General features: G+C 44.5%; 1 protein-coding gene across 1 annotated transcript in view; it reads right to left on the bottom strand.

The window, feature by feature from the left end:
* Window positions 1–872: 872 nt before the first annotated feature.
* LOC119404568 (nucleoporin NDC1) overlaps window positions 873–23,862 on the bottom strand; it is a 40,437-nt gene continuing 17,447 nt past the window's right edge. Inside the window, exons 10-17 of the mRNA XM_037671113.2 lie at window positions 23,474–23,555; window positions 20,698–20,832; window positions 17,130–17,195; window positions 12,951–13,021; window positions 6,326–6,440; window positions 3,259–3,359; window positions 2,384–2,529; window positions 873–1,089 (exon numbers count right to left, since the gene is read on the bottom strand). Coding sequence (XP_037527041.1) covers window positions 1,026–1,089; window positions 2,384–2,529; window positions 3,259–3,359; window positions 6,326–6,440; window positions 12,951–13,021; window positions 17,130–17,195; window positions 20,698–20,832; window positions 23,474–23,555 — 780 coding nt within the window. The 3' untranslated portion in view covers window positions 873–1,025. The remainder of the gene's footprint in view (window positions 1,090–2,383; window positions 2,530–3,258; window positions 3,360–6,325; window positions 6,441–12,950; window positions 13,022–17,129; window positions 17,196–20,697; window positions 20,833–23,473; window positions 23,556–23,862) is intronic.

Genomic DNA, 23,862 nt, shown 5'->3' with positions numbered 1-23,862 from the left:
TGTCCGCGAGTATACACAACAATTAATGAGAACAATTAGGTGATACAACACTAAGGTGCCTGTTAGGTGATACTATACAGCGCACACACGACCACGCTGGAAAACTACTGCAGAGCCACATGGCCAGCCATGAGCCACACATAGCCATCGCATGTCGTCAACAGAGAGGTAGGGTGTTGGGCTAATAGCATTTTCCAATGCCGTGTTGTTGTCTGTATTGGGCCACTGGTTTTTTACAGCACTTCCTCGGTTTTCACAGTAGCGGAGCTGCATTTAGCGCAGGATTTAGAACTACATCAATTGCTACACAAGTTGTTTCTGCGATTGCTTTGTTGGCACCACAGGTCTGCAGACGTTAGCCTTTCAACACTTGCAAATTTAAGCAAATGCGAATTTAACCCCATTCACAAGATTCGATTCTCGAAATGGCGCGGCTATCTGTCCGTCACGTCCTGCACATGCGCAGCTTCTGAAAAATGATCTTTTGGTTATAGTGCCACATATATGCTCCTCCGGTGACTACGTGGTAAGCAGTCATGGTGTAATATACATGTAGTCCAACCAGCACTGCGCAAACACAGACATTTTCCTCAATCTATGCTTGTTTACAGCCACTGTAGCATGGTGTGCGCACATAAGGATAGAAGGACAGATGTTGCTCGCTATTGTAAGGCGCATGCTAGGGCGTTTTGACCTCGAGAGATTAGTTTAGTTTTCGAAATATGAAAAAGTGTTTGGCGCAGTATAGCAAAAATGTAGCAGGATTGGCCTTTTGGAGCAGTTTGGCGCAGCTATCACATCACCAGCAGTGCCGTGTGCATCCCCTAAGGTAACACAGATTCAACGCTTGACGCAATTGCAGCAGTAGGCAGTGTTTTGTTACGTATAAGTTATTTATTTTGTAACACAAAGGCAGGTAAGAAATATAAAACATTCATATGTACAAATGACAGGAAAATCTGGCAGTGACAATGATCGTTGGCACCGGAAGAAATGTCGGACAAAAGGCTCGTATTAGAATGGAGTTATCGAATGAAATCTTCAAACTGCTTCAGGCGCCGCCTACTTTCCGTTGTGAGGTCTATCGACCTGAAATAAAAGAAAACGCACTACTTGGTGGACAGGATTGACAAAAATGAACCAGCTACAGTTACCATTTGCTAATAAACACCGTAAGCAAAACACATCAATTGCAAAAACCAAGTGCCATACTGCAATACAAGATTGAGTGAAAGTTTATTTTATAGGCGATTTGACATTTAATCTCTACTTCATTTGAAGTCCTGGAATGCTGCAACAAAAGTCTTCCAAAGCTTGAATCACCACCAAGATCATGTTGGACTGCCATCGTAGCTGCCACTGCTTATAACGAAACTTGACTGCAGTTGCTTTCATAAGCCCTGGCACTCTTACAATCTGGTAAGCACACAGCTTCAGTGGTTCACATGCATGCATTGTACAGTTATTTTTAGTGAGTTACTTGTCCTGGCAGAATGAGATAAATTTAACTTGCCATGGTTACATACCGACAATCTTATAGAATGACCGCAGTCCACTTTTTAGAACTGAAAAATACAGCTTCTTGATTTCTTGAATTTGCAGAGGGAAAGACTCAGTTTTCTGCTCAAGTGGCACAAGAGATCTGGGCAATAGTGAACTCGGTCTTTTATACTGTACAGGTTTTTGCACTAAGCTTCAAACACATGGTTGTGCAGAGACTAACTTCGCATTTTGCATGCCACTAAGCACGAAGTCTAAAATTCAATCGGCTGCTTGAAAGGTAACCAAACAATGCACAACGTTTTATTTCACATGCACGGCTACCGTAACATGTCATACTAACAATGAAAGGCAACATTTTCGGCAGCTGAAATGATTGCTGCATTCTAGCAAAATCCTGCAAGGTCTTCAGTTTACATAGCCACACAATGTGCAGCCTGAGCACATTATCCTAATACTGTTTCCGACACAGTGAGAGATGCAGCAATCATCCATCAGAAAGCATGACAATGGGCGGCTGGAAAAAGGTAACAACGGACGACCGTTTGCACTACCACTGAATAAAAATCCAGATTTTGACTGGAAGCTGATAGGGCAAGCTTCTGCTGGGTGAGGAAAGTACATAGAGGTCTGTCTTTTTTTGCTTCCTTATATTTTGAACTTGTAAGGTCAATAAGTTTTTGCGCACATCGGCTTTCTTAATTCTTTTTGTATTCATCTTGGGATGATACAGCAAAGGCACTGTAATCCAGAACTTGGTGGGTAACATATCGGTGCTGGGCCCTTTTAATGCTTTAGGGATAAATGTTATGCAAACGTCATCATCCACTCAGTATTTCAATTCACTAAAACATTTTTTATGATGAACCTTTAATGTACTTACAGAAGGTGCTGTTTAAATGTGATTGACATCTGGTAAAGACCAGTTGAGACCGAAGCTGCCAAGGCCCTTCCCAGACGAAGCTCACGGCCCGAGCTGCTGTTGGGACGACGCAGGATGGAGCAACGCTTGCCATGACGTTCCAGCAGCTGCGTGTACATTGCCACATATGGCAACACCAGACAAGCATAACAGCTCTATGCTACTCCGGTTATCTCAGGATATAATCAGCCAGGTTAACTCGGAGGAGTAGCCAGGGGGTGGCACACTGAACACGTGCCATAAGCTACCTCGCATAAAACAACACACTCGGCTCGTAGCTAGTTTCTCCGAGCTGTCTCGCGGCTTTCTTTTCCCGGCATTTTCCAGGCATAAACGTCAAGCCTTTGCCATGCTGTCTAAAAACTGATAAAACATGGTTAACATCGTCACAAGCGGCCAAAGATCTACAAGTGTTTAGAAACATAAGAAAATTGTCAGCACATCTAAAAACTGAGGGACAAAGACCCGAGTTGAGTTTTCTAGCAAGTGCCTGGTCAATAGATGAGAGAAAGATGTTGTATAGGACAGGAGTTACACATGAACCAATGGAAATGCCTTTGCACTGTACATAGAGTGAGTCATTAGAAGAAATAAATGCGCTACTCAAGTAAAATTCAAGCAGAGTTAAGAAATTGTCAATTGATAAACACCAAGAGTTCATAAAATCAGGGCTACCATTGCCATCAGTACATTATCTGACGCAGGGAAGATCATCGAGAGGCACGGTACAACACAAAAAGATGTTGCGAGACTATAAAGTAAGCAACACTCTGCTACATTTACTGGCGCAATTCTGAAAGAACCTCTTCTGGAACACAGAACAGAAAGCGGCTTGCCTGATCCAGCTCCAGCAGTGCACTGAATATGTTCGGTAGGCTGAACTGCACCACACCATACTGGTCTTCAGTCTTGGAAGCACACACCAGCAAGCACAGACCTGGACGTGTCAAAAACGCACCTTAAATGTCTAATGATATAACGTGGCTAAACTACAGGGCAATATGCTGTAACTTAGTATTGCCTAAAGAGGTTATATACAAATGACTCTTAAGGTGAAGCAAGTAGCTATTTAAGACTAAGGCTTGTCATACATGCAATGTGTTGCGTTCGTGCAGAGAATGCTGCTAAGTGCGCAACGAGTTTTCATTTTCACAGGCCAGCAGGCACTGATAATACATATTGCATGCAGCTGTCATAAAGAAGCATGCCATGTACAAATACGACTGATACTATATACTGATCACTTGTTTAAACAAGGCGGGCAACATTTGTTGATTTTGTAACACATGCGTATACATTATAACAGCATTAAACAAAATCTGAAGGGACCAGAAAAACAGGTTCCATTTAAAAGGGTTCTGTTTGCTGAGAAATATGTACAAGGGAGCATCAGTCAAATACATCATCATCATTTCCAGCCTAATATTTATGTCCACTGCAGGATGAACGCCTCCAGGGGCGTAGCCAGAAATTTTTTTCGGGGGGGGTTCAACCATACTTTATGTATGTTCGTGTGTGCGTTTGTATGTGTACGTGTATATATACGCAAGCAAAACTGAAAAATTTCGGGGGGGGGGGGGGGGGTTTGAACCCCCCCAACCCCCCCCTTGGCTACGCCCCTGAACGCCTCTACCAATGATCTCCAGTTTACCCTATCTGTGAACTTTTATCTCTGTGAACTTCTTAACCCATATATGCCCAGTGTCCTACATATAGGACACTTCTTTGATGCACTCTAACATTGCTATTTCTTTAGCTGATGACTGGCGCCACCTACAGCACATCAAGCAGACCTCATTCTCAACGTGTGCAAGCCTAGACATTGCTTGCTTTTCACGCTGTCACGTGCCGACCGCTTTCTCCAGGCAAACACATGCTTTGTGTGAAAGACGTCACGGAGAGGAAGAAGTGCACGCGAAATGCCGACCGCTTTCTCAGGGCAAACACATGCTTTGTGTGAAAGACGTCACGGAGAGGAAGAAGTGCACGCGAAATGCCGACCGCTTTCTCAGGGCAAACGCACGCTTTGCATGAAAGACGTCATGGAGAGGAAGAAGTGCAATGTCAGTGTGCACGGGAAACGTTTCAAGGTTTACCGCACCCGCACATAGCACCCCTAATGCCCAGTGTCCTATATGTATAGGACGGCTCGAAAAACAGTGTTGCATTTACCTGGCAATAAATAAAGAACTTGTGCTTTCTTTTGAGGGTAGAAGTACACTTTTTGTGAAAAACAAATATTTGTTTTGTCATTTTTTCTGAGTTTGGGAATATATGGGTTAATTTTGTCACTCCATTTAACTCTCTGCAAAAGCAACCAAATTAGAGACAGTTTCATTTTAAGCAGCAATTACTCTTAAGCAATTTCCACTCACTGAAATGCTGCTGAATTCTTAGCTTTTACAAAAAGATGGCCCTCCAGGGAGAAATCAGGTTTAACTTGACTTTCCTACAAATTGTTTGGGGTGTAAAAAAGGAGAATTACCGAGTTTAACCCAAAAATGAAGGACCATGGTCATGTAAACTAAGAGGTGTTTCTCCAATGAGAGTATCTGATCATTAAAAACAGGTTATTTGACAGAAAAGTTGGGACTGCATTTGCTAGACACTCCATGCCTAGAAGCCCTGAAAAGCATAGAAAAACGCATTGTTGTCCCAGTTCACGCGATTCGTCCTGCAGTACAGAAACACGTTAACTAATATAAGATAAGTGCTGGAATTTTATGTCCCAAAACCACGATACGATTATGAAAGATGCAGTAGTGGAGGGCTCCCAAAATTTCGGTCACCTGGGGTTCTTCAACGTGCACCTAAATCTAAGTACACGGGAATGGCATTGTGGCTGCATTGAAATGCGACTGCCACGGCTAGGATACGACCCTGCGACCTTTGGGTTAGCAGTCGAGCACCACAGCCACTAGACCACCGTGGCAGCTAAACATGTTAGGTGGAGGAAAGCCACGCATCTCACTGTGAATCTAGAGTTCCAGTTTTAAAAATTGGTGCTGGGTGCCTATATGTATTTCAGAAAATGCTTATGTTTTCCATAATGGTCAACCACAACCAAGCAATTACAGGACGTCCCCAACATTACAGGATGTCCCCAACTAGTAAACTTCATTGGCAACAGTTATTCAGTTCTGAATATCAAATTAACCACTATTGATGAATACCAAACAACATGCAGCTAAGCAGGTGCAAGTGCCTCCTCTATTTTTTCAATGCCAGTCAGATGCACCCGATTCAACCCTTCACGACCTTCTCCTCTCGTCCTTTCCTACTCTCCCCTGTCAGCTAGCCTTCACACTTGCTTTGCGCTCATGGGGGAGAGTACCCTTTAGGTCGTGCCCCACGACAGAAGTACAAGAAGGTAATTATTTTGTTCAGTTGTGTTTCTATCCATGGGGCCGAGTCTTGTATCTCTCGTGATCACTATGGTGGCTGTCACACTGGCTCTCTAAAAGACACAATGTTTTGAGATGGCACGTGTCTGTCTGCGGCGTGATGCGCGCTACCAATGGGGACGTGTCACTGCAACGCTGCTGCATGCGCTGGCTTTAAAATATGCCACACGAGCGCTGTGAGGCGGCGGCCGTATTGCTTCAAGCCACAAAGAAAGGAGTACGAAGGAACCAATCTGACAAACGCATGATATAAGAGAGGGATGGTGCATTTAACACATCTCTATGAAAACAGCAGCACTGCACACTTAGATGCACGGCATCGCACCGCAACAACTCCATGAACTAGGGCAGGCAAATGGTTCCCGTTGAGGAGCGAGCGTTTGTACTGGCATTGAAAAAAATAGAGGAGACATTGGCGGCACGCCAGAGGAGGATTTGGCAGGACAGTGCTGGTTCGGCTACCATACCGAACACTGAATGCCTGAATGAAAGCACGAACCTTCAATGGCCCAGATGAGAGGTTGGCAATCGGCAAACAGCTGCCTACTCTTGACATCAGGCAACTCCGAGATGAAGTAAGCTGTTAAAGGATTGCTTTTCAGGGCATCCAGCATCTGCATCCATTCAGCAAGGAATTTAATGAAACAGTACACACATACTGCAAGACACACACAAGTGGGAAACCAATGTAGTCCCCACAAGAACCACCGAGGTTGCTTCACATACAGTAAAACCTTCGTAACGCAAATACTTCGTGATACACAATGAAACTTATGTTGCCGTAATTTACTATCATCGAAGTATAGGCAGAATCCCAAAAACAGGAACTCACTTCTGAATGAAGGAATCTTAAAGGGACACTAAAGAGCAAAACGATTTTTCTCGCATTAGTAAAGTAGTCTTCCACGATACCAAAAACACCACGCTTGCTGCGAGAAGACGCTTAAGCGAGAAAATGCGCAAAAAAAAAATGCAGGTGGCGACGCCACCTTGGAATTCCCGCACCATTTGCCGTGACATCACATATTTTTGACGGTGCCTGCTTGGCCCTACGTAGTTCCTAATCGGTTAAATCGAAGTACGTTGTCCTCTCAGGGGGCCAGAGACTTGACATACCAAGTTTGGGGTAATTTCGTCGAGCCAGTGGCGCTAAAATACACAAGAGTTCTCCGAGCACGCTTTATCAATCTAAACCAATTCATTGTTTCTCTTTAGTGTCCCTTTAAGGTGTTTGTTGGCTGTGTATGCTGTTTAAGGCATGAGGCAATACAGTACAAATCAGTTCAACCGCCCACATGTGACAAGTCTCTGAAACTTGCAAATACAGTAAAAGCTCGTTAATTCGACTCGTTAATTCGGAAAATCGGTTAATTCGGACACGTCATCTGGTCCCTGTAAATATACGGATCACTCTATGAGACTGGGCGCTCGTTATTTCAGACAGATTTGACCGCAAATCGGATAATTCGGCGACTTTCGGGCCGCTGGCAAGGCTCGAAAACGAAAAAAGAACAATTCGGAACAAAAGTGAAGCTCAAACGCAGCATCGCCATGGACATCAATTATCGACTTGGCTTGGATTGAGACTGGTTGAACGCCTTTTTTTCGCGTGTGGGTTTTGTTGCTTTTAGTTGCTTTGTTCCCGTTGGTACAGTGGCTAGAATAGGGGAAGTGTGATGAACGCGCCGGCTAGCGCGTGCCGCCTTGGAAGGAAGCCGCCAGGTGGCGCTGGCACACGCTTGCACGTCGGCCGCGGCGGCAAATGCGCTGCGCGGGGACTGGAATCACCCGCACGCGCTGGCAGTGCGCAACTTTTTAAATAGTATTGTTTGTCGTGCATGGCCTCCAATGGCGACGGAGTAATTACGCTAGCTTCTGGAACTCCAAGTGAGCGCGCGATGCCACTGAAGTATTTTAGCGATGTGACCAAGGGGTGGTAAAGAGAACGACAAACTCAGTTGCGAGCCATTATTTGCAACATCTTGATGGCTGCCTCGGTGAACCATCATCTCTTCAAGCCCTCGTCTGTAAATAAACACCCATCATTCGTAACAATATATATGACTCGCTATAGCCACTTTACTTCTGCTAACGCATAATCAAACGCAAATACAAGAGTTCCGAGCGGTAACTCGGAAGAAAACATTTTATTTTGTACACACTGGTCTCGGAACACATTAGGAATGGTGACTCATTATCTGTTCACAGCAATACATTCTCACTCATCGATGTTGCTGAGCGCGATGCATATGAGCTGCACGTTTCTTTTGTTTGTTTTTCATCCAGGGGCAAAACGTTTTATAGTCCACAAGCACATCACAGGACGTTGTCTGCCTTGAGCACCTAAGTGACGCGCCTGAGCTTCAGGTGCTTCTTCTTTTCACGGGAAGACGCTCTCTCCTTGTTCAGAGCCTTCGTGTAGAAATGCAAGCGGGTGAGCAGAAAAAACTTTGTCACCTGCTTGGTGAGGCTCGGACCATGTTGTGCGCAGCCGAGTGTGACGTCGTTTTTTTGCAAGCAGGAGACAAGCTCTTCCAAGCTGTCGCTGTGCAGCTTGTTGTAGCTAAACCACATTGAAAAAGTGATTTCAAGGGCGTCAACAAACGAGAACAGCTTCTCCGAAGGGTAAAGGAGGCCCCCGTTGTCGCAGAACTTGGTGAACATCGCCAGGTCTTCCTTAGCTTCGTCTGATGGAACGAGGAGCTCGTCTAAGCATTCCTTACACGCAGTCTTCAGGATTGTTTTGCGCGCAACATAACCTGCCATGAAAAACACTAGCCGCGAGTCGCTCAGCTTTTCAGGGTACTCATGGTCAGGGAGCTTTGCAGCCTTCTTTATCATGTGAGAAGCTTCTTCGACTTTGCCATTGTCCAGCAGTGCATCCAGCTCCTGACTTGCATCCTCAGCACCGAGAAGAAATGTCAGATTACCACCTTCACAGTTTCCACTGCTGGGAGCTTTGACCAAATCGTAGAAGCTGAGGCAGTTCACGGTGAGCAGGAATTGTGTAGCAGTAGGGTGGTCGTTGCAACCAGAAAATTGTCTTATGATGCCAAACAACTTCTCGAGGGCGTCTTGGCTTAGCCGGGATGTCAGCAGGTACTTGAAGCCAAGCTTCTAGTGAAGGCACTTCATCAGATCAAGCGTAGCCTGAAGGGTCACTCTTAGGCCTTCGGCAGTGCTTGCTGTAAGAAATCCTGCTGGTGAAGTTTCTGCGTGAGCCTCCCACCGATTTAAGTAGTCTAACACATCCTTGATGTGCCTTTCATGTTCAGAGTTAGGTTTTAGCCCTTCTGATGGAATGCGTGCTGTCATTGCTTTCACCAGCTTCCACATCAGTAGAACGAAGGCTTGTGTTGGTGCAGGGTCACCCCATTCCTCTTCTACATCTTTCTTGTAGAAATACAGGCCCCGAATTACCTGTAGACCGAAAAGATGGAATGCCAGGTTCACCTTCATCTTTTCAAAGTTGTTAGGGCTCACATGAGCAAGAGTGATCTTCGGCATTACTTTAAGCGTAAGTGGACACTTATCCTTACTGTGTGCTGCTCTGATATGTTCAATATATACAGAACCTTCAGGTGTTGCGTACCTTGCTTTTAAAAGGCCGTTTCTAACACATTTCACCAAGTGTGGAAAGTCCGAAATGAAGAAGAGGCGCCTTCCAGAGTCGACGGGATGTGGTGCAGATGGCTTTATCGATGTTGAAGAGCCATAAATTCCGAAAAGGCACCACATTGAACGGTTCCATGAAGCTCCGTCCGCTGTGACATAATCAACCTTCAGTCCAGCCTTTTCTGCGAGGAGAATTGCTTGTATTAAAATCTTGGACAGAAGCTGAGCCTTCACGTTTCCCCTCGAAGCAAAGACACCAAGTATCTGGTGCCAGGAACCAGCGAAAGGTTGAAACATGATGACGAGACCATGATCGCAGGGGAGGTGTTTGTCACTTTCCAGTGTGAACTTTCCCAGGTCGACCAGCCTTCCAACTTTCCTCCAGCACCGACATTCACACATTTGGAAAGTTTCATCTCGTCCACGATTAGACCACCGTGGCACTTGAATTCGTCCATTGATTTGGTCTTGCTCGCAATCCCGGTCATAATAGCAGGATTAAACCCAAACCCACTTTTGAACTTTCGCATGTGGACTTTCAAACAGCTTCTGCTTGGGAGGATCAGTATACCTTCTCGCCGGACATGCTCGTATAACCTTGGGCTCTTCATTCGCATAATTATGCAATCCAACAACCAATTGGGATTGTAATGCATGCCTTTTGTTGATTTGCGGCGAGCAGCTTGAAAGCATTGCATAACAGCAAGTCTTTGCTTTGGTGGGAGGGCTTGTAGCCGGTCTGCAAGGACGTCTTCCTCAAGCTCAGCGCTCTGTCGTTGCAGTTGTCGGATAGTTTGAGTGTACAGTGAAACCTTGGCCTTCAGCCGACGAGTGGCTTGTGCATTCGCTCTCCCACGCATGGAAACGCGTGCTGCTAGTGTTGCTCCAATAGCATTGCGCCGTTTTTTCGATCTTTGGTTTAGAAGAGCTTTGCGTAAATGCTTGCAGGAAATGCACTGTTTGCCTTCACTGCAGACGCCTAGACATTTCTGGCTCGATATGGCCGTGTCTGAAAACACAAGCTTCTTATTGCCAAGAGCAAATGGAAACTCGTGTACAGTGCCAGCACCCGGGCAAATCTTCATGGCATCAACTTTTCTGAGAAGCAATGTGGGGTCATCACACGCAAGACCTTGCTGCTGAACTCCTTTGACGAAAACTTCGTGCGTCAAACAATCTACTCCCTGTGAAAAGACAACTAGCTTGTCCGCATACAAGACGCGCTTATCCTGCACAATGTGACACATGCTGTAAGCTATTGTCTTGGGCGAAGCACTCAGCGTGTGCTTTCCCCATGCAGCTGACGGTAGGGTCAAGTCATCAAATGAACAGCAAAATGGATCTTCGGTGTCAACACTCACAGGCGTAAGGTCCTCCAACGCAGTTTTCTTGCAGGGTGGAGCTGGAGCCACACTCCTTGCGGCACGTTTCCTGCTTGCTGGCAGTTTCTTCGACAGGTAATGTGGTAGGTTAGGAAACTGCGTAGGCACAGCTCCCGGCAGTAGCAGAGGCCTGCCTCTTTCAATGCGTACAATTTCGCCGTTCACGGTGTGTTCGAAGTGCCGGGAGATGTATCTCTCTTCAAAGTGCAGCTCGCACACAGCGGAGTTTTCTTGCAGCTGCTTATCAGCGCGCGGGATCGCCTTCCGCCACTGCGCCAAAAGATCATCGTCCTTCGGAACGCCAAACAGCGAATACTTCTTTTTAGATGATTTGTAGCCTGTAGTGCACCCCGGGACGAAACAATGACTTTGTTTTCGCGCCATGAGTATGCATACAGAAGCGTTGGTGTTAGACAGCAACCGCACAAAAAGAAACGAAGACGAACGTGCGCGACTCACCGCCGGTAAACGTGCAAACAACGTATAAACGACTGCGCGCGCCCCCTCGCGGCGGCTTCAATGCGCTCCGTAGGCGCCGCTTGCCGCTCATCACACTTCCCTATTCTAGCCACTGTACCGTTGGTTGTACCGTTGGTGTGCTGCATCGTTGATCGCCGATTTATCGAGGAACGTTTCAGTACGGCTCCTTTAGCTTGATCGTTGCTGGTGCTTTTGTGCTGACTTCTCGTGCGACCGCACTCTCCGCCGATGGCAACGCCGGCGAAGCGGCCCAAGTACGAGGCCAAGGACTTCACCACCAAAGTAGAAATTTTGCGTGCTCTGAATAACGGGCTCTCCCGACAAGAAGTGATGAAGAGTGATGAAAGGGGATCCTTCAATCGGCGGCAAGAAGCAAGGAACGAGTAACCGTACTTTTATCCGCCAACGTGACGGTAACAGAGCGCTTGCCGCTTCTCGTTATCGGAAAGGTTCAAAAGCCACGCTGCTTTAAGAACATCAACAATCTTCCCGTGGATTACCGTGCCAACCGAAAAGCGTGGATGACGGGTGAAACTTTTGCGGTACTGCAGACATCATGCGAGCTGCTGAGCACCTTGAAGGGCTCAGAAAAATTGTGTCCGCGCGAATTTCTGCTCGAAAACAGACAAGCATCCGCGATTACTTTGTTAAGTAAAGGTATGTTGAAAAAACTCGTGCATTTATTGTGTTTATTTCGACCATTCGATAATTCGGACATTCGGTTAATTCGGACATTTCTTCCAGTCCCTAGAAATCCGAATTAATGAGCTTTTACTGTATATGGCTTCTAAAACCAGGCACGCAGGGGATGAAGGTGCACACTTGGTAACTATCTGTCAATCAGCCTTTAAACATGTCACAGATTATCTGCAAGTTTTGGCCCACAGGCTGCCGTGCTCGATTGCGTGGAGAGCCAGCCACCACTTTGGTCGCCCTCTACGGTAACACCGCAGCACTGTTAAAATTTGGCTCCTCAATCACTCTCTGCTTGCTGCTTATCTCTGAGCTGCCATCATGAAGCTCGCTACCAGGAAACAGGATAACGGTTCTACCAGCATGCAGCATGCAGGCCTCAGCAAATTGTTCAGCACAGCAGGCACCAGCCTTCTTGGTTTCCCTTTTAACCTACTGTCGCAGTTCCCGATGGTAATGTCAACAAGTGCTCGATTCTTTGCACATTTCACAGTAAAAACCAAGACTAGGTGCACGAAATATAATGTAGGAAACATTGTTACCCGAACACGGCAGAACACAAGGAAAGATTATGTGCATCAAAGTTTTGGAAAGCTAGTATTATATGCAGATGTCTACAATAGAGAGTAGTCTGTCTGCAAACTTTCTTTTCATTGGGATACCCGAGGCATAAAAGCGAGTGGCTATATTGGTAGCGCCACCTGGTGGCACAGAGATCAACCAGAAAAGTTATCAGTGCAGCAACTAGGTACACTGCCATTGCTGCTACTGCACTGCTGGTGTAAATTTTCTGCAGGGGTGTCATTGCAGATGCATGGCCATTTAAATGTTTTTAGGACACCATCGTCTGGTAACCTGTTATATAGAAAAGCCACTGCATATAGTACTGGAATATCAAACAAGCAAACCCTCTCTAACGAGTGGCCATTTTATCTGGCTGGTACTATTACTTACCCGCCTTACTATTGACAGTTTTGGCTGAGGCGGTGGTGGCTGGACCTGGCTCATCATTTGAAAAGGGTCAGCTAGAGAAAAGAAAGGACCATAACTTTAGCGTGCAGGTTAGGTGACCAGTGCAGTACTTTCTCACAATATCAAACATTAAGAGTTCTAAGAAATGAAATACTAATAACAACTGTTGGGGCTTTAAGTCCCAAAACCACAATATGATTATGAGGGACGCCGTAGTAGAGGGCTCTGGAAATTTCGATCACCTGATATTCTTTAAAGGGAGACTAAAGAGAAAAACGATTTTTCTCGTACAAGTAAATTACACTTTCCTGATACAGTAGAACCCCGCTGATACGTTTTTGAAGGGACCGTAGGAAATAAACGTAAGAGACTGGAAACGTAAGAGCCGAAAAACAGGAAAAACGGCAAAATATTTAGTGGTACAGAATTTTATTTCAATTCTTACGAGCAGCACGAAAATTGGCGCGCTCAGCCGCGATCTAGTCATGGATAGAAACGCGGAGCTTAGGACGGCCTCATCCACAGAAATGTAATCAACGTATGTGATTTTTTTAACACCAACAGCTATAGGCATGAAAGAACTAAGCACACGCAATCACGACCGGCGCGGCGAGTCCGACCGCGAACCGCACGCACGACCATGCGAGCTCCAACCAGCTCGAATTCCTCCCGTTCTCCGACAAATAACGATGATGATGAGTCTACGCCAACGCGATGGCAGAAGTGAATGCCAATCTCGAAGGCCTTGCTTTCGCAAGCAATTACGTCATACACGCCATGTTGTGCAATGCAAATCTCAGAGGCTATGCTTTTGTCAATAGTAAATGCCAATCTCGAAGGCCTTGCTTTCGCGAGCAGTTACGTCATAGACGCCATGTTTGCAATTTGAATCTCGAAGGCCATGCTTTTGTTTGCATCAATTGAAAGATTCTGTTGCTTGCGCCTCTCATGCGGCTAATATTACGGTCAAACGAGGCCAAGCTGCGTGAAAATACACCATGGCCGCTCTCTTTGGTAGTCACTCGGTCGGCTCCGGGCGCACTTCGCGACGTATCATACGGGAACGGTCCGACAGTTACGACGTAACAGCGGGGTTCCCAATACATTGTATCCTATGGGAGCTATGCCGGGACCGGCGGAAAACGACGTAACAGCCGGGAAAACGCAGCATTGAGGAACGTAACAGCGGGGTTCTACTGTACCAAAAACACCATGCTTGCCGCGAGGAGACACTTGGTAAGCGAGGAAAAGAGCAAAAAGAAAACGTGGCTGGCAATGCCAGTTCCCGCACCAAACACCGTGACGGCGTAAATTTTGACTGCATCTACGAGGGCCTACATCGTTCGTAATCGGTAAAAATGAAGTACATTGTCCTCTGAGGGGGCCAGAGACTTAACATATCAATTTTCAGGTAATTTCATTAAGTCAACGTCGCGAAAATACGAAAAAGACAGCTTAAAATCCGTGACGTCACGTGCAGATTTTAGCGGGAAATTTTAAAATGACACTTTGACCTTGATTTTCTCAGCTACTAACAACCCTATGATGGTGAAATCAACAAAAATAGAGTTCTCAGAGTACAATTTTATCAATCTAAACCAATTCATTGGTTCACTTTAGTGTCCCTTTAATGTGCATTTAAATCCACCTAAATACATGGGCCTCATCAATGCCTTTTGCCTCCATCGAAATGCAGCCATTGCGGCCGGGATTCGATCCCGCGACCTCCGGGTCTGCAGTCGAAAACCATAACCACTGGACCACCATGGCGGATCGAGAAATCAAATATGTACCTAATGTTTCCATGTGAATTTCCTTTTGTAAGTTGTCTCGAAACCATCCAAACTGCTGTTTACATGACATACCACTCATGAAAGTCTTTTAGTGACAAATGGTGGGATGCACATTTCAGAGGAGCTCTTTATCCACCTCCATTTCCCTATTACTATTACCTAATTATTAGGGGTGTGCGAATATTCGAAATTTCGAATATTTTTCGAATAGTGTTTGCTATTCGATTCGATTCGCACTGAAATTTTACTATTCGAACTATTCGAACTTCCCAAAGACAAATGCAGTCAATGTCCGGTTGAAAGTGACCCTTCAGATTTTCAATATCCTTCACCTCATTACACTCTCGTATTGCGGCAAAGCTGCCTTTCAAGCTCCGTTACGGTCGAATTTAGGCAAGAGACACTCAACGTCGGATTGGAAGTGGTCCCTAGATTTTCAATATGCTTCACCTCATCACACCCCGTATTGCGGCAAAGCTGCCTTTCCAGCTCCGTTACGGTCGAATTTAGGCAAGAGACAGTCAACGTCGGATTGGAAGTGGTCCCTAGATTTTCAATGTGCTTCACCTCCTCACACCCCTCGTATTGCGGCAAAGCTGTCTTTCAAGGTCCGTTACGGTCGAACTTAGCCAAGAGACAGTCAACGTCCGCTTGGAAGTGGTCCCTAGATTTTCAATATGCTTCACCTCATCACACCCCCGTAATGCGGCAAAGCTGCCTTTCAAGCTCCGCTACGGTCGCAAATGTATTAACTCAAGAAAATGCTGGTTCCAATATGGAGATAATAGATGTGGCAGAGTTGGGCGCTCAATTAATGCTGCTTTGGACCTGAAATTTGGGTAGGAAGTCCAAAAAGTCGGACGCCGAAGCTTTTTAGCATCCAAAATTTCAGATGTTCTTATAATATTGACATCTACGAGGCAGATTTGGAACTCCGGACTTGAAGGGAGCAAACCCTTGTCCACCACACCAGTTGGCCTTCCACAGAAGTTGAGAGAGGAGGAGAGGCTGAGGAAATGGCATTTTTGCCCATCACGTGTAAAGTGTTGTCGGCAACACTTTGGTTGCACCAAATCATGTACATAAATATAATTCGGCCTCTACATTGCCTCATTCTTGATAAGAAAGACAACTATGAAATATGACCCCACCAGCGCTTCATCAACCTAGCGAAAAGAAACACTTTCATGTTGCTATCTCACAAGAACATACTTAGGGATTCTCTGCAACTTTTTCTGTAATTTCACTTCGAATTATTCGAAAAATGTTTGAGAAATATTCGAAAATTATTCGAAATTATTCGATTCGATTCGCACTCAATCTTTATTATTCAAATTCGCTTCGCACCCAAAATTTTGCTATTCGCACAGCTCTACTAATTATACAATTCATTTAACCAAAACATTAAATTTCCCTAATGCTTCCCCTGGTTTCATTCTCTGTTTCATTATGTATTGTCATGACTAAAACCTCTAGCCCCTTCAGTCCCTTTCTCCAACCCACTTAAAACATGTGAAGCACAATCGGCATAATTCAAATGCGAACAATTCAGAAACTACTTGAACACACTGTTGCACTTCCAGATTCAGCTACATCTGACACAGCTGTTTAATTCCAACCTCAAAACCTATAATGGGGGATGATTCACGGTTTGAAACTAGCTACAGAGCAATTGCACTTTCACACTACATAAATATGCCTGACGGGCATCTTCACCAATTATTTCTTATTAGCATTTCCATTTGGAGGTACACCGCAGTTGAGGCCCACAACATCAACAATCAAGCTTTTATTTTGCTAAATATCTAAGAAAAAAAATTGTGCCAGCTTCGAACTAGTAGATCCAAGCCTAAAGGAAGAGTACAGCTGGGTGGCTTCCTGGTTTCTTTTTTTTTTTCTCTATGTTTCTTGTACCTCTTTTTCGTGTCTGTTTGTATCTCTTTCTATGCTTTTCTCTGTCTATCTTTTTATGTCTTTATTCCCTTTATTTCTCTATTTTTCTCTTTTTCTTTCTATCGCTTTCTTTCTCTCTCTCTTTCTATCTCTTTCTTTCCCACATTTTCACGTGTTCGTTTTCGTTTGACACTCACACCTGCTGTACAAAGTAGTGGGGCTTGCCTAATTCCTGTGGCGGATACCCACCCGTGGAGTTTTGCACGACGGAGCACAAGTTACCAATAGCTTAAACTGCTTCATTGTTAAAAGACAAAGTCATATTTTGAGACAGGCAGGCCTAAGAAGGTCTACCTTTCCAGCTTTCTACATTAAACAGAAGAATCAACCAAAATACAGAAAAACCAATTTCTCCAGTGTTTGCAAAATTACAATTAAAGAACAACAGTAAAAGGGGATGAAGGGACCGACTCACGTGGTGGTGTAGCCACTGCCAGAGGCCGCATACGCAGGAATGAAGCACCCTCGGTTGTTTTTGGAGCTGCAACATCACAGTCAGCCAAACATCAAACAGTGACACATGATCCCTGGAGCCACATTTATAATATATCAGGGGTTTTACATGCCAAAACCACAATATTGCTACGTAGCTAACCCATCAAGAGCCAGACATTCTGCGTACAGAAGATGACAAAGAGGACTGGCCTGTCTGTCTGTTGTGGGTGCTGTCCTCCATCTTGATCGATGCTGTGCACATCAGTGCAAATACACTTGTAAATAGTCACGCCTCGTGTTATTTTACGTACTGTATGACATGCTGCAGTGATGGAAGCAACATTTTGCTTTTTGGAGCACATTCTGGAGCAGAAAAAATGCTAGTTTGGAGCAGCTATTGGCATTTTCGGAGCAGATGGCAAAATATTCCAAACGACACCTGGAGTATAAAGCATTATTTAAGCATCTCGTAAGTATTAATACTTATTATTAAACATACTGCATGTACAATTATCACTGCGAATTGCACAAAAACAAATAATTAAGCAGATGGGTGGTCACTGAACACTAAATAAGATGAGCTATATAATTTAAATTTTCGGGGTCTTATGGCAGAAATGTTATGAAACTGATAAAGCTGAGCCCCAAATCATAAAAGAAGCCACAATCACGTACAGTAGTTTATAATCAGTAATAGCGCAAAGCAATCTGTTATTTTCTTATTTCGACAATGCCACTACTTGTGGCATTGTCGATATGTTAGTATGGAGCCAGTATAGAAACTCCATACTAGCATACCATACATACTATACTCGTGGACAACTTTTCTTGGCAATGAAGGAAAGACTATGGGGGCGGAGCTACTGCACATGTACTGCTCTGCAAAGTAGTCCGGTTTGGCGCGCGTTTCAAATTTAGTTTCAGTTTGTGAACCTTCCATATCTCCTGTGACGGCTGTTTGATTATTCGAGTGACGGTGGTTGAATAATAACATTGCATACTATTTGCTTCGTCTGCATAGACAGCCATTTGTTAGTGAAATTAGTCACAAGCTCCTTAGGTGAGTCATCGGAAAAGCTGGAGGGTGATGAGCGCTCATCTGAAGACAAAGACGCTATTTTGACTGTGAGGTGCATGTAAAAGGTGTGACGTTTTCACACGTGCAAAAACATGAAATGACACTGCACAAAGTAAAACAAATATAAATTTTATATCTCCTTGGTGCACGCTGCGCCTCTTTTCAAACAGTGTCCAGTAGAAAATAGAGCATTGTTGTTTTTTATTCTCACGCAGAAAACACAGGCACAATTGTGGGACTATATTCTTCAGCGGTAGCACACGCACAGTTTGGCTCTGCAGCCTTCTCTTCACTGCCAAGAAAAGTTGTCCGTGAGTATAGAATGATAGTAGACAGCTTGTTTTTTTGTTTCATTTAGGCTTGCTGGATGATCATGTGCTTAAAAGTTCATTGTTTTCAGTTTACCAGTGCCATTTCGGAGCAAGTCCGGAGCAGTTACTAACAAAAATTGCAGTTTGGAGCAGCATGGAGCAGCATTTCTCTTTTGGAGCAGTTTGGAGCAATTGGAGCAGCACTTCCATCACTGCATACTGCCGCTAGTAAAAAGCACACACACAGAAGAGACGAATAGGACTCTCTTCTGTGTGTGTGTCTTTTACTAGCGGCAGTATGTCATACAGCAAACAATACCAACTAGGCCAAGAAGAAGTTCTCCTCAAGTACATTTTACGCAACATCTTTGTGGTGGAGGTGTTGGGCATGACTATGACTACCGTATTTACTCGAATCTAACGCGCACCTTTTTTCCGGGAAAACGAGTCCAAAAATCGCATGCGCGTTAGAATCGAGTACCGAAAAAAAAAAAAAAGAAACTCGGTTATCATATTGCCATCGACATTTCAAAATGGCCGCCTCCTACGCACTTTGGCCATTACTGCCATTTTTTCAGTTTGTACGTACGCTGAGGAGATTGTCATCCCGTTCTGCGTTCGCATTGACGGCATGGAAGTGCCGACTCTAAATACTCGACGAGTGCACCACGATGCCGCATTTAAAAGAATAGTTATTACATGTGCAGAGAGACGGACGCAAATCGGGCCGCATCGCGGTCATTTGAAGTTCCCGAAACGTGCATGCGAGACTGGCGCAAACAGAAGCAGAAGATTTTTTACAGCAAAGCTTCATGAAAAGGTTTCAGTGGAGCAAAGCTGGGCCGGTTTCCCGAAATCGAAGAGTGTTGAAAGCGACAAGGAGTTGTCCGACAGCGACGAGGACTGATCCATTACCCGACTCGTATCGCCGCCGTAGTGGTGACAGTTTTAGCGGCAAGGCCCGCTTTTTGACTTTGTGTTTTACTTTTTTGAAAGTTTAGTTCTTTAAAACCCAAATACTTGTTCTTCGAATGTGCGAAGTTTGACTCCCACGGACTTTTTTTGTTCTTTTCTCTCACGAAAAATGGGTGCGCGTTACATCGATGTATTACTCTTTTTTTTTTGGTCGCGGAAAACGGGTGCGCGTTACAATCGAGGGCGCGGTAGAATCGAGTAAATACGGTATGTGGTGGAGTTGCTGGGCGTGGCAAGACAGCAGTTGTGCGATGTGCAGTACAAAAGCGCTGTCGGCGTCCTTGAGGAACACTAAGCTTAACCAAAGCTTGTGAATGGCTCTTTTTATGTATATATGTGCGTTTGTGACTTTACGTACTATTTGTGTGTGTATGGTGTATATGTGATCATTGTATATACCATAGTCATCACCCGACACCTGGAGTAGCAAGCCAGGCGACAAACCAGGCTAGGTAACCTCTCCGGGCATTTCATTAAAGAATATTATCTCTCCCTCTTGCGCTGCTTGCAAACAATGGCAGCAGAGACTACTGCAGAGCCATTACTGCAGCCCAAATACACCAAACTCTCAGTAAACAGAAATCTCTTAAACGGAATTGCTGTTTAAATTGCCTCTAATATGGTTGCTTTTGTACTTGAATTCTCCACCCCCGTTGATCTCTCAGTAAATGGAACTCATGTGAAATGGAACATTCTTTCCTGGTCCCTTCAGATTCCTTTTAATGAGAGTCTATATACTGTACAATTCAATCTGCTCTCCTCCAAGCATAACATGAGGCAGGGCATTATTAGAAATTTCCTGAAGCTGCTATAAGCCATATAAACTTTATTTTCTTGGTTTAACAACGTGTTTTTAACTGATCAATTTTTTGGACTATTCTCGGTCCCTGCCAGGTCCAGTAAACAATCTGGCGACTGTACTTTGCATAAAAGGTCAATTTTCAACCTAAAATAAACTGCCGATTCTACCAAGTTCTTTATATCCAGGCTTAACTGGTTCCGAAATTCCTAATGCCACAATGGCATGCAAGCACTACTGTTATGAGACGTTTAAGAATGAAAAGCCCGACTTTAGCTCTCTCTTGTGGTAATCAGTATGGTGCAAACAAGTTGTCAAAAGTACAGAATTGAAAGAATACTTTGTCACTGTATGCTGATCGAGCGTTTCTCGTGACAGTGCTCACCTTGAGGTGTGCCAGGCGGGGGGTTAGTGGGTCGCGTCGGTGGCGGGATATCCACTTGCCCAAGGGCCTGGCAAAATTGGCGCACAAGCACCAGGCATGCTTCACACAGAGCACCCCAGTGCAGCGGGTGGCAGCCTGTAAAACACATCGACCAAGGTCACATTGGCCACATATATCCTCTCCTAAAGAGCTCTTTAGGAGAGGATAGTCGCGCGGCGCAATCGACCAGATAAAGTAACAACGCTGCGCACCCATCGGTTCAGTGACGGCAGTGGATATCTATCGGCAGGACGAAGCAACTTCAAGACAAAAAGGCGTTGCCGTAGCAACCGGTGTTTCGGGAAACTTTCCCTATAATCCATTACAACCCAATAATAAATACAAGCTCCGACGACAAAACCACTGCGTGTTTGTCAATCACCTATGTAAGAGAGTTGTGCAAGCTGTTTTCCTTCAAATCGTAAATATTTTTTCTGTCATATAAGTACCACTTTGAAAATGAAAGGCTTGTCATTCCTACCTAAAGTATGTCATTTGGCTGAGGATGGGCCAATATTCGAGAGCTTCGAATATTCGAACAAATATTACAGTATTCGAATTCGCTTTGACATGAATTTAAATTATTCACAATTTCAAAGTATTTGAAATGAACGAATAGATATATAAAACATATAAAACATATATAAAACATATAAAATGAATAGACATAGAAATGGACATATATTTGACAGCATGTAACCCACTGAAAAAGTGGCTTCACTGCAACACAGGGACGCTATGCCATGAAACCACCTTCCCCCAAAAAATCTGCACAGCCACGAAGCCATACTTCAAGGTTAAAGTACATATGTATTATCTACACCTCGATTAATCCTTTTTTAAGTTTAAAAGCGTGTTGAGAGGGCTTATATGAGCTAAGTATACCAAATTTTAAAACTTCACATATTTTACCACTTATAGCTCGGGCCCTATTACTATTCAAATCCTGCCACTATTCAAATTTGCTTCCCCTTAACTTCCAACCAAAAAAGTGACTCTCACACACACCTAGTTCCAATTATTAAAAATATTGTGGAAGCTAGTTGGGTCATGACAAAAAATGCTCATTTTTATTTATAATATGCGATATATACTACTATTCGAACTATTCGATTCAAAGTTATTGCACAAAATCACTATTCACTTTGAACCTAAAATTTACTATTCGCACAAGCCTAGCAAATACAATTGTACGGAATGTCTACGCAAATTATCTCTTGATGGGACAGTAATAGCTGTGTATGGAGCTTGTGTTTATTCTTAGGTTTTAACCGACTATAGTCAGTGAATGTGGCTATGGCATGCTAACAACTAAAATTAGAAATGCATGCCGCGTATCTCAAGAGCGAAAAACGCAACGTGTGGCAAACGCCAGAGTTGCCACCGACCCATTGGTTGCTATAGCAGCGGTACATAAAACATTGTCTCTTGTAGCTGCGTAGCCCCGCTGATAGATATTTGCTGCCGTCACCGGACCAACACATGCGCGATAGCCAAGTGTCCACTACGCCATAATTCTTCCTTTTGCGAATCGATGAAGGGCCTGCTGCACATCCATAAGGCACACAAACTACGCAGCAGGTCACTTTGTTGATGCTTTTGTTGATGATGATGATTAAATATGTCTGACCGTTTTGCAATGGGTGGGCCATTAAAACAACCCCTCGTAGCGCAATGCAAATGTTACTACGCCTTGTGCGATTCAACGCTTCTGCCACGCACTACTACATGCCTCCCACTACACGGTATTCATATAGCGGTCTTTTCCGAAGGAATTTTGAAGCACTGGCGTGGCTCAGTGGTAGAACACTTGCTTGACACGCAGCAGGCCTGGGTTTGATGCTCACTCGAAGCGAGGTTTTTTTATTGTTTATTTGATTTGCACCTTTCTCGATTTTTCGCTCACGACCAACGACGCCGACACCAGAATTTCTACGAAACGAGCTCTTTAACACTATCGAATTAAAATAGCTCAGCATGTAACGGAGTATAATACCCCTGTCACATGAGCACGCTAAAACTCTTCCACACAAGAGGTCTTTTGACAAAGTTGAGTCTTTTTAATGAAAAGGCATTGCCTCGCAAACACACGGCACCGACAATCTCTTTTTAGTGTTTTCTTCCAAACGTGCCATCAAGAGCATGGCAGTAGCTTTGAAAACTGAACCAGTCAAAATAAAATTATGCATCTCGATATATAAAGTAAAAACGCATAAAGTCCGTGCGTCCCCGCACGATATCCCCAGCCCGTTCAACCTGCTTACGAGAGTACACAAGGGTTTATTACACCTTCTATGAGATATGGTATTGGTTTTTATGATGAGCCTAGGTGACGGAAAAACAAATATTTGCTCATTTTTTTCATCAATTCACTATTGCTGGCACCCACTGGTTTTGAGGCCACTCTTATACAAAGGCTGTGAAAGAGATCGACAAACTCAGTTTCCAGAAACAACTGCTTCTGAAGCGGAGATCATAATAATAATAATATCTGGGGTTTAACGGTCCCAAAACCACGATATGATTATGAGAGACGCCGTAGTGGAGGGCTCCGGAAATTTCGACCACCTGGGGTTCTTTAACGTGCACCTAAATCTAAGTACACGGGCCTCAATCTGAAGCAGAGATCGCTCTCTGCTGTGTGTCTGCTGGCGAAACTTCTTCAGAAGAAGTCTTCTTGCTCAAAAAGCTTTCAAGTGCCCGTGTGACACGAGTGCAAGCGAACGTGGCGGCGTACCGGGCGTGCTGACTGCGAAGACCTGTGCTCGGCGGGCTCCAGAATGCTCAGCCAGGTGCCGGAAGTCCTGGAAGCTCAGGTACTGCAAAGGCCGCAAGCATATGAGCACTCAAGTGTACACTATAAAAAGCACAAAAAAGCAGGTTTCATCCAAACTTGCTTGCCTAGATGCGTATTCAGACCAAAACATGGCCCGCTCTCTGTCTGGAAAGTCTGTAGCTGCATGTGGGGCTTCAGAAAGAATTTTGGAGCACCGAACACTAAACCAATTTTGAACATGTAACACATCGCAACCAAAAGTAAAAAAACCAAAGGCAAAGGAAAAATCTATTAGTGGTTTTACAGTAAAACCTCATTAATTCCAACTCGGTTATGGTGTTATATGGGTT

This window comes from Rhipicephalus sanguineus, chromosome 9 (genome assembly GCF_013339695.2).
Source record: "Rhipicephalus sanguineus isolate Rsan-2018 chromosome 9, BIME_Rsan_1.4, whole genome shotgun sequence".
NCBI classification, from domain to species: Eukaryota; Metazoa; Arthropoda; class Arachnida; order Ixodida; family Ixodidae; genus Rhipicephalus; species Rhipicephalus sanguineus.
Note: the sequence above shows the minus strand (reverse complement) of the source record. Positions and strands in the feature narration are given on the sequence as shown.